The following is a 12173-nucleotide window of genomic DNA, read 5'->3' on the forward strand; positions in this document are numbered from 1 at the left end:
GAACAGCATTTTTATATTTTCCATAATTCAAAATCTTAAACGTCTTTCAATTCCTTGTGTTACTCAATTAAGTCAGCAAATTAACTTGATACTGGAGACTAACTGAAATCAAATCTACCCAAAAAGGTCATGTAGTAAAGTCAGGATCAGGTCATTTCCTCAAGAAGTCCCATAGTTCTTTATCGCCCTTTGTTGGAGGAGACTGTGTCATCACCACACTAATTACTGGACCAAACAGACAGCAGGCATCAAGGGGAGAGATGGCTCTGAGGGAAACTGTGAAAAGTAGGTCTTTCTACAATGTACCCCCTGAGGGATAAATCACTTTTTATTATAAAAGATTAAACTTTAAATCCATAAATACTGTTGTGCTCCGCTCAACCGTTCATAGTATCACACACCACATACTTTACAGCTCCCAAATGTACACCCAATATGGCTCAAGTGCAGTGACTATAATCTTAACCCCACTGATATTTTTGTGAGAGGTGGGCAATAATCACTCAGCAGGAGGGAATCACCACTTTTGAAATAAAATCCGGTTTTCAGAATGTTGGTTTTAATTTGTTATACTATAAAAGCAAACGAAAACAAATGTAGGTCAACTTGATAGATGATTCTGTTCTGTTCTGTTTCTCAGTACCTTTTTCTGTAAAAGGGCTCTAAGACTTCTCTCATTGTGATAACTGGATGTATGAAATGCACATCCCTTTAAAAATAATTTAAAGTGATTTAGCATTCTATTCATCAATTAAAAATGGCAAATTTTCTAAGGCATAAATCGTTACTTGATAATATTCCATAAAAGTACTAATCATTAGGAGCGCTCATTCCTCACATTCTTCCATTTTACATGAACAACTAATATAAAAATGTGAGCATTATCAGTCAAGTTAAAAATGTAATGGCTCCCAAAAAAGTGAAGAATCTACAATAACAGCAACCTCACTAGCTCCATCTAAAACAAAGATATGTCTTTGAGTAATTCATAATTTCCCAGTTACCTCATTTGGAAAATAAAGGTTTTATATATTCTGTGATTTTGAAAGTTAGTCCCAGTGTAAACATTCTGCGATTCTAAAAATTCTAGGAGGTACAATAATTTGCTAGTGAGATATGGTCTGTTTCAATACAAATAGGCAGTTGTTATTTGGTCATCTTCCCGTAAATTATGAAATTAAATCTCACACAAAAATTAGACACTATATATACAGTAGTCTTGTTTCAATATTCATCATCACGCATCAAATATAGACTATTGCAATCTTCAGTATAAAATCACTCATGCTGTCACTTGAAAAGCCACCAGGACTTGAAATGCCTCTTATATCTTGCCAACCTGATTTGGTCAGAGATATAGAGCTGCATTTTATTGAGAAGGAGATACTGAGTCTGTCACTGGCTTTCTCATATCCAGAGAATGGACAAGTGTTATTCTGAGAAACAATATCAAGTTATATAATATTTAAATATACGATTTAGAGAGAGAATCTTGTACTTCATAATGGATTAATCAAATTCCTTTAAAAAAAGACATTTTTCTTCATACCCACATTTCCACCACATTTCATTACTAAGTAAACATTTTTATGTACATTTCTTTGCCTAATTTGATATTCATAAAAACATGATTATGGAATAAGTCTGAAAAAATTTAATTGTAAAATATATATCGATTGAATGCACTTTTCTTGCAATAGAGTAAATCTAGCTAAAAAAACCCCACAAAAAAACAAAACACTTGCATGCCCAAAAACCTCATCTGAAAGTTAAATTTTCTGGTTTGGTGGGCTGCAACAATTTATTCCTGTTTGAAATAATTATAAACACAACAGTCCACTTAATAATATTTACTAAAATTTATCATATTAGAAGACAATTGGTAAAAACTACAGCATTTATTTCTGTAATCTTTATTATTAGGATAATTACATAGTCCTTGTTTAGATTTACTCTTCAGAAAGTAAATTACCAGCTTGAGTCTGAGTTTCCATTGTTAGCATACTTAATTTATTTAAAAAAAGGAAGTCCTTTTACTCACTGGAATTTCTGAATATAAGTGATGAGACCATGCCATTGAATGCTGTGTCATGATTCTGGTGATACAAATCTCATATGATAAGAAAATGCCTAGTGAAAAAGTACTCTCAAGAGAACAGTGTGGTAATTACTTTTATAAATGAACCCTGACTACAGGAGACTAGAGGTTATAGTCTAAGGGTCTAATAAAGACTAGAAGACTTTCCTGGTTATAATAATTTCCTGTGGACTGGCTAATGATGTATATTTAGTATCATTAATTCTACTCCTTCTTATAATAGGACTATACATTATAACATGAAACAAAACATAATCAAGTGAGTATGTATATTTGGACAAATGTTGAACCATTTACATGTTAAATAAATAATTAAAATATCTAAATATGCTTCCCATATTCACTGAATAAAAGTGCTATGGTCTTTGGTTGAAAATTGTTCTCAATTGTTGTACTTTCAAAGACTTCTCCTTCCTCTAGATCAGTATCATATATATGTGTATATAATATAATGAAGTTTTAAATATTTCATGAAAGACAATGAATAAACATTCATCAAGTCTTATTTTTATCATTTTTTTCTTAATTCTATGAAAACAGAGCATATATTGCAGTACCTTTGGATATTGCTTGACAGGAATCAATACCCTTTCTGAGAGCTTTATGTTTTTGTTGCTGATGACATCAAGATATTTCTTTTCTTCATCTTCCTTTTTTCCATCAGAACCTTGAAATTTTTCAATTTCTGAAAAAAAAATTGCAAGAAAAAGCAGTAAGCAAAATGAGAAGTCATAAATATGATTGTTCTTATTACTCGCCTTCTTAAAAAAGATTTTGAAAACCCTTGACAGAATTGAAACACCTGTTAACAGCTATGTGCATGCTGCTACCACAGGTTAAGGTGACCTCTGTCAGGACATCTGGGTGACTCAGTCGGTTAAGCATCAACCTTTGGCTCAGGTCATGATCCCAGGGTCCTGGGATCAAGCCCCGCATCAAGCTCCCTGCTCAGCGGGACTTCTCTCTCTCCCTCTGCTGCTCCCCCTGCTTATGCTCTCTCACTTGCTCTCTCTCTCTCTCTCTCTGACAGATAAATAAATAAAATCTTAAAAAAAAAGATGACCTCTGTCAATTAAAACTAAAAAGTTACCATTGAAGATGTGACTGTCTTCCATGAAACAAATGATGAACTTAATTTTTAGCATCTTCAAACAAAACACAAGGAAGAATATGCCCTTTAGCAATTTGAAATATCTAAATGAACATAACTTTCCCAGGGACAATAAATAGAACAAAATATATTTTAAGGTTATGTTTCATTTTTACTCAGAATTATTCTTACAAAAATAATGGAAAATAATAATCATCTATTTTCAAATAGGATAGTAGAGATAAATAGCATGTTATTTTATATTCTAACAAAACTTAAAGGTAATTAAAAAGGAGGTCACAGCAAAGTCTTTAAAAGATTATATCTGTAAATCTTTTCATATTCATCATTATGAAACTATCTGTCCATGTTTAAAAAGAATCACTACTTTTGCCTTACGAGACTATTCCCAAAATGGATATTTTTGAGCAAATGTACAATATTTATCTATTCTTTCTTTTTAAAATTAGTTTAAAAAGATTTTTAAACCTCTACTGGGGGTACCACAGATAAAACATAAGACAAGAAAATGTCTCTGCTTTTATGGAATCTATATTCTGATGGGAAAAATAAATAATTAGAAAATGAACATATATGTACATGCATATTTATGCGTGGAGGTAAAGAATAAATCAAGCTATTAAGACATGTTTTTCAGTTTTGTTAGAGACAGAACAAGAACATTTTGTTTCTGTAATTTTGGAGTAAAGGAAAGGTGGTGATATCCATTAAGTATGGAAATTCTCAATTCATACGAATTTATATTGCATTTTGAAACAATTATTTTTTAAAGATCTGACTACTTCTGGAGGTAAAAGGAATACTGTATTGCATCTAACAGCTTTGTTCTTTGTTGTTTTATTTGTAATTAGCATCTTTTCCAAAATGATTTCACATACCTTATATAAAATCACTGTAACATTCAGATGGAAATCTTTTAGCATATTGTTTATTTGGCTCACGTGGAATTGTCAAAAAAAAACTTTTTGAAGTAACATTATATTGCCTACTCAGATAATGGAATGAATGCTATACTGCATAGTTTGCACAAGTCATTTACAATCACTTTTTTTTCACAAGTCATTTACAATCACTGTAATTTCCCTAACAACGATTATCTTAAACAGTGCTGGTTGAAAAGAAGCTATATGTAATATGTCTATAAATTCTACTTAGAATGATGGCATCAGATTCTTACTTTTCCACTCCAGATTATTAACAAGCCACTTTAACTGACTATCGTTTTCAACCAAGAAGCATTCGCTATCCAGGCTTTTCAATCCCTTATATAATTATTAGATACAGAACTCTGACAACTGCAAAGAAAGAATATCCATTCTATCTTCTGATACTGACAGTGAACTTATGATCACTGCCCTCTGGGTACATGCGCCTATCTAATACAATATTTCCTAGTTTGCTGAGGCAATTGTAATGTGGGACAACCGACTCAATCCCCAATCTATTAAATGTACGGTTTCCCCCTTGTCACTCTGTCATAAAATAAATCGAACTCGTCTGACATTATTTGTTCTCTACAAAACTACTACTACCCTTGGCATTTTTAGATGTTTGCAATTTGATCAATCAATGATTAATTCCAATAAATTTTCCATGAAGAAATGAAGCTGAATAAAAGCATTTCCACTGCTTTTTCTGCTCATTTCTATACTTTCTTTTAAAAAATATTGATATATCTTTTGCCCTTCTGATTCTTTCGGGGAGTTATCTTGTCTTTCTTGACATATCTACATTACTAATAGCTCAGTAACTGCATTTGTCAACTGCATAGTATAAGAATGGTATAAGCCGGGGCGCCTGGGTGGCTCAGATGATTGAGCGTCTGCCTTTGGCTCAGGTCATGATCCCAGGGTCCTGGGATCGAGTCCTGCATCGGGCTCCCTGCTCAGTGCAGAGCCTGCTTCTCCCTCTCCCTCTGCCATTTCCTCTGCTTGTGCTCTCTGCCTCTATCTCTCTGTCAAATAAATAAATAAAATCTAAAAAAAAAAAAAAAAGAATGGTATAAGCCAAATTTGCCTGATTTTAAAACCAGAGAAAACATTGTATACAACATATTTCCTTTCTAATTTTAGTTTAAAATACTTCTTTATTTCATAATTAATGCATGTTCATTGTGGAATGTTTAGACAATACAGGTACCCATAAAAATTTAAAGGCACCCATTGTCATCTAGCAATAACTAAACAGTTTTGCGTAGAGGAGTTGAACAATGTTTTATACTTGTTTATATGGTCTCTCTTTAAATTTAGCTTCCATATTATTGGGAAAACACATTCTATATTAAGGCAGGCTTATGTTAAATCCCAGTGGTTACAAGAGAATACACCCATGACCAAAAGTTAATTCTGTTGTAATCTCATAAATTTAGTACTGTGGAGAGAGCCACAAAAAATAAGACAAGGAATGCTAAAAAAAATTCTTGAATGAAAATGGCTATTAACAGATAAAACGTGAAAGGAGAACAGAAAATACTAAATTTTTTGATCTTGAAAACTGAAATTCTAGACCCATTTAACACTCATTTTCCATCCCTTTCCCACAGGCCTTGGCAACCAGCTTTTCACTATCTGTTTCTATGCTTGACCGCTTTAGATACTTCACATGAGTAGAATAGCACAGTATTTGCTCTTTTATGACTGGCTTATTTCACTTAGCATAATGTCCTCAAGGCTTAGCCATGTTGTAGCATGTTTCAGGATTTCCTCCTTTTTAAAGTCTTTAAACATTCCATGGTAGATATACACTACATTTTCTTTATCCATTCATCCATCAGTGGACATCTGAGCTGCTTCCTTCTCTTGGCTATTGTGAATAATGCTTCGATGAACATGGGTGTGGAAGTATCTCTTTGAGATCTTTCTTTGAATTATTTTGGTTATATACCCAGAAGTGGGGTTGTTGGATCATATGGCAATTCCATTTTAATATTTTGAGAAACCTCCATATTATTTTCCATAGTGACTGCATTTTATATTACCAACAAGAGTGCCCAAGAGTTCCAATTTCTCTGCATCCTTGACAACACTTGGTATTTTCTGTTCTTTTTATAGCAGCCACACTAATGGGTGTGAGGTGATATCTCACGGTGGTTTTTATTTTAATTTCTCCTGAGCATCATTTCATATGCTTGTTGACCATCTGTATTTCTTTTATGCGGTATTATCTATTGAAGTTCTCTCCCCATTTTTAATTGGGTTATGTGTTTTATTGTTGTTGAGTTGTAGAATTTCACTATATATTTTGCACAATGATTAGATATATGATTTGTGAATATTTTCTCCTATTTCATAGGTTGCCTTTAAACTCTGCTGATTGTTTCTTTCGATACGCAGAAGTTTCTCAGTTTGATATAATCCCATTTATTTTTACTTTCGTTGCCTGTGCCTTTGTGCCATATCCAAGAAATCATTGACAAATCTAATGTCCTGAAGCTTTTCTCTTATGTTTCCTTCCAGACGTTTTATAGTTTTAGGTTTTACTTTTAGGTCTATAATCCATTTTGAGTTAGGTTATATGTATGGTGTAAGACAAGACTCCAACTTCATTCTTTTGCAGGTGGAGATCCAGTTTTCCCAACACATTTTTGAAGAGACTGTCCTTTCCCCTTTGTATTTTTGGCACCCTTGTTGAAGAACATTTGACCATATACACAAGGGTAATTTCTGGGCCCTGTATTTTGTGTCAGTGGTCTATATTTCTGTCTTTATGCCAGTATCACACTGTCATCATTACTGTTGCACTGTATTATATATATATATTTGTTTTGTTTTGTTTTGGGGGGTGTTTTTTAAGTTTTTATTTAAATTCCAGTTAGTTAACATACATTGCAATAATGTCCTCAAGGTTTAGCCATGTTGTAGCATGTCAGGTGTCAATACAGTGATTCAATACTTCCATACAATACCCAGTGCTCATCAGAAGCACACTCCTTAATCCCCAACACCTATTTAACCCATGCTCCAATCCACATCCCCTCTGGTAACCATCAGTTTGTTCTCTATAGTTAAGATTGTTTCTTGGTTTGCCTCTCTCTTTTTTTATCTCTTACACTGTTGGTGAGGATGTAAACTGGTGCACCCACTCTGGAAAAACAGTATGGAGGTTCCTCAAAAAGTTAAAAATAAAAGTACCCTACAATTCAGCAATTGCACTACTAGGTATTTACCCAAAGAATACAAAAATACTAATTCGAAGGGATACATGCACACTGATATTTATAGCAGCATTATCTACAATAGCCAAATTATGAAAACAGCCCAAATGTCCTTCGGCTGATGAATGGAAAAAGATGTGGTATATATACAATGTATTATATATAATTTTTTATAATGTCTTATATTTTGAAAACAGGATGTGTGAAGCTTCCAACTTTGTCTTTCTCTTTCAAAATTATTTTGGCTATTTGGAGTCTCTTGAGATTCCATATAAGTTTTGGAATTTTTTTTCTATTTCTGCAAAAAAAAAGTCTTTAGGATATAATAGGCATTGCACTGAATCTGTAGATTTCTTAGGGTATTATGGACATCTTATCAGTATTGTCTTCCAATTCACAAACACAAGATTCCTTCTTCTTATTTGCATCTTCATTCATATTGGTTAGTGATTTTTGTAAATTTCAGGTATGAAGATATTTTGAAAGGCATTTTTAGTTCTGCTTTTGCCTCACTTTTCCCTCATTTTCTTTGGGCATATAATTTCTTAATTGTGCTTTTTCTTGGTTTATTTTATTTTTTAAAACTTTTGAATTTGCATATTTAATTCATTTATTTTCTTTTTATATTTTTATTGATAGAAGTATTTAATACTATGAATTTTCTTTAGAAAACTTCTTTAGTTATGCCTGTTTATTCTGATTAGTTGTGCTTCAATTATAATTTCTTTGCAGAATTTCTGCAGTTTAATTTTGTTATTCTCAAAGTGTTGTTTAGTGTTTAATACCACTTTTAAAAATGTCCAGATGGCAGAGCCAATCTTTTACTTTGATATTACTTTCTCTTTTTTTAAAAAGATTTTATCTATTTATTTGTCAGAGAGAGACAGAGCACACAAGCAGGGGGAGTGGCAGGAAGAGGGAGATGTGGGACTGGATCCCAGAACCCTGGGATCATGATCTAAGCCGAAGGCAGATGCTTAACGACTGAGCCACCCAGGCATCCCTAATTTCTTTTTTTTTTAATTGCATTGTTAGTATTATTTCTATATTTTAGAATTCAATGAAGGAATTCTTAGTGGGTAAATTTTTGGTCAGGACTTATAAACATTACCTGGAATGGGTAAATATTCTCTGTTGTTGGGTTAAAAGTTAGCTGTAAATTAATGTGATCTTTTTTCCTATACTGGATCCATCTTGGAATGGAAGAGGTATGTGAGAATTCTTTGTAATATGTATATGAGTGGAATTTTAGTTCCTAAATTATGCACAAACTTAATTTGATGAAATGCTACTATTTTGTTCTATAAAATATGGTAGGTACATTCCCACAAACAGAACAAATGTATTTCTATGACTTCCATTTCCCTCCAATGACTTAGACTTAGATATTTTTTATTTAATTTTATTATTTTATTTGACAGAGAAAGAGAAAGTCCACAAGCAGGGGGAGAGGCAGAAGAGGCAGAGGGAGAGGGAGAAGCAGGTTCCCCGCTGAGAAGGGAGCCCAATGCTGGTCTCAGTCTCAGGACCCCAAGATCATGACCTGAGCTGAAGGCAGATATTTAACCGACTGAGCCACCCAACTGCCCCTAGATTTTTTTAAAGATTTATTTTTTTTTTTTTTTTTTTTTTTTTTTTTAGAGAGAGAGAGAGAGAGAGAGTACATAGGGAGGGGCAGAGGGAGAAGGAGAGAGAGAGACTCTTAAGCAGACTCTCCACTGAGTGAGGAGCCCCATGAAAGGCTCGATCTCATGACCCTGAGATCATGATCTGAGCTGAAATCAAAAGTTGGACGCTCAACCAACTAAGCCACCTAGGCACCCCCAATGGCTTAGATTTTTAACCTCACCTAATTCTCCTATAAAAATAAGACAAATGCCTAGGATAATTAAAGAAAAAAAAACTAAACTCTGAAAATATTCCCATAATCCAGATGATCTACAAGAACTCTATATAAAAAGTGGGTTTCTGAAAACACTGAAAATAGTAGGAACTCTACTGGGTCCTGTGAGGTAGATTGTGGAGAAATGAAAAAGGAAAGTTTAGATGGCTCCAAGAGTCCTAGAACACAGAAATTTCAAGCAAGTATCTCAAAAGAAAAGATGAACTATAATGTAGAATTCTCGGTGATCTGAAAAGAAAAAAAGAAAGAAAAACATAAAACTGGGACAAGACTACACAAGCTCCAAAGGATGAGTGATTGTGAAGTAAACAATGGAGACTATATAATGCATGAGGAAAAAGCTAAACGATGGAGACTATACAATGCGTGAGGAAAAAGCTGACAGTGCTATAGTAGCAAAAGCACTCCAGGATCTTAGAAAACAAAAATGTCTTTCCTTAAGAATAAGTCCCTTACTGAGAGGGGAAAAACTGCTTCAAAGTCCTAACGGAGCATAAGGCAAGGACAACACCCTAGCTGAACAGTCTATTCCAAGAGAAACCTCCTAAAAGCACAGGCAAAATTTCTCATTTAAACATTAAAATGAGAAACTCATACAAGTGTATTATATAAGAAAACAAAAAAGGAAAATGAACTAAATAATGTATTGACAGAAAGTGAAAGCAGGGGGTGCCTGGGTGGCTCAGTCGTTAAGCGTCTGCCTTCAGCTCAGGTCATGGTCCCAGGGTCCTGGGATCGAGCCCGGCATCAGGCTCCCTGCTCAGCAGAAAGCCTGCTTCTCCTTCTCCCTCTGCCCTTGCTTGTGTTCCCTCTCTCACTGTCTCTCTCTCTCTGTCAAATAAATTAATAAAATCTTTAAAAAAAAAACTTCTTATGTCTCAAAACCATCAAAAAAAAAAGAAAAAGTGAAAGCAGGAGAGAAACATGATAACAAAGCAGAAAAATATATTAAATGATGGGAAGAAAGTGGAACTACAAAAGTAATAAAAGAGGGGTATATATCAGAAAAGATGGGTTATGTAAGAACCAATAAATTAGAGGAACATGTAAAAAGTGCTATCAGAGCTCAGGAATGAACTAGAAAGAGTTTATGTCATAAATGAAAAATAAACTAGAAATAAAACAAGACCAAATAGGCAAAAGAAGAGAAATAAAATCAGAGGAAAGAATTAAGCACTACTATAAAATCAGAAAGTTAAAAAGATTTGAGAGAAAATGAAAGATGTAAAAGACAGGTAATGATGACCAAGGTACCAATACCTGGAGCTTCAAGAAGTTGAAGACTAAAGCAATAAAACTGAAGAAACCAAAAACTACAATTCAAGAAACTGTTTCATAAAAGAATTATATGATAATGTCACCTGAATTGAGGACTGTGACTAGCTCAATATTCTGATCTGAGGGAGAGGGATAGGCAGAAGGAGGAGAAGTAGAGGGAAAAAGGGTGGAAAAGAGAAGGAAAGAGAGAGAGAGACTGATTTTGAGACTGACAGGTGCCAACAATAATGCAAGATTTAATGGACTAGAAGTAATTGCTAAAAAAATTAGTTCCAGACAGTGGTTAAAACTCTGGCTTAAAAAACAAAAAAATAAAAAACAAAAAACAGAAAGCAAGACAAAAAACTCTGGCTTTAGAATATGAGCAGCATATGTCTGCCTCAGTTTTACACCTACAAACTAGGAAAGAATTCTTGGTGTATTGTAAGGATTAACTAAGTTAATATGAGCAAGGTGCTTAGAAAAGTGCCTGTCAAAAGCATTGTTGTTTTTATTATTATTCTCATTATTACATATTAAATTTAAAAGGACCAAAGCAATGTTTGCACTAGAGCCATAAGGCAAAATTTTACTGAAGAGGGAGCCAGAAATTGATCTCCAGATTAAGAAAGCATTAAAGAGAAATAGGGAATGCAACTGGCTAGACTGAAGAATCATATTCTATAATTCTTATGTATCAAGAATGGCTTTTCATTTTGCTAATATTTTTAAAAATATTTTTAATATCTGCCCTATGTTTGTAGTTTAGTATATTCTATAGCCCCAAGCATAAACAATGTCAATTCGTTTAAAGTTTAAACTCATTCTGAAAATAATGAATAAAATTTCAGTGAAGGGGATTCTGTTTGAATATCTGAATTTATACCTCCATATTCCAGTCACTTTCTTAATACATGTGATTTTTTTTTTCTGAAGTCATAATTCATACTTTCTTTTAAAGATTTATTTATCCATTTTGAGAGCATGCATGTGCATGCTCAAACACACACACACACACACACACACACACACCAGCAGGGGGAGGGGTAGAGGGAGGGAAATCCCTGAGCAGACTCCCCACTGAGTGTGGAGCCCAGGCTGGGCTGTATTTTACCACCCATGAGATCATGACCTGAGCCAAAACCAAGAGTCCATCGCTTAACCAACTGAGCTACCCAGGCGCCGCCGTAATTCATACTTTCTAAACTGGGTGTGTTCAGTTTTTAACAATAGTCTCCCATACACTTCTACCTAGCATTTTTCTGATCTCCAGAATACAGTTGGCTTAAGATTTTAGAAACATCAGTAGCCATAAAACTGATGTGTTAGGCTGCATCTGTATAGCAATGCTTTACACAAGTTATTTTATTTGTGGTTAAATTTATTTTTGTAACTTGCACATTATAGAGATTCATATTTTTAAATATAAATGACATATAATTACACAATAACAGAGAAATCAATTACTTGTTTCATGAAAAATTAGTTATTTAACATAAATGAACTTTTCTCTTAAAACCAAAATTAAAATCGGGCATTAGCATATTTTAAGTGATCCTTCTAAAATAAATTCCTTATTTCCCAGTCATTTCAGAGAGAACATGCTTTGCATGATTGAGGGACTTTACGATGAATGTCAGATATTCTATCA

At 33.7% G+C, this 12173-nt stretch overlaps 1 protein-coding gene across 3 annotated transcripts in view; it reads right to left on the bottom strand.

Moving 5' to 3' along the window:
- Positions 1 to 12173, bottom strand: part of KHDRBS2 (KH RNA binding domain containing, signal transduction associated 2) — a 573339-nt gene that overhangs the window by 482426 nt on the left and 78740 nt on the right. For all 3 annotated transcript variants that reach the window (XR_012381941.1, XM_025890538.2, XM_073905157.1), the window contains exon 2: positions 2656 to 2783. Coding sequence is in view for 2 of the 3 variants with exons in the window: in XM_025890538.2 (XP_025746323.1) it covers positions 2656 to 2783 (128 nt within the window). In the remaining variant the exon portion in view is untranslated. The remainder of the gene's footprint in view (positions 1 to 2655; positions 2784 to 12173) is intronic.

This window comes from Callorhinus ursinus, unplaced genomic scaffold (assembly GCF_003265705.2).
Source record: "Callorhinus ursinus isolate GAN/ISIS: 27379988/994484 unplaced genomic scaffold, GSC_fseal_2.0 scaffold22, whole genome shotgun sequence".
Classification (NCBI taxonomy): domain Eukaryota; kingdom Metazoa; phylum Chordata; class Mammalia; order Carnivora; family Otariidae; genus Callorhinus; species Callorhinus ursinus.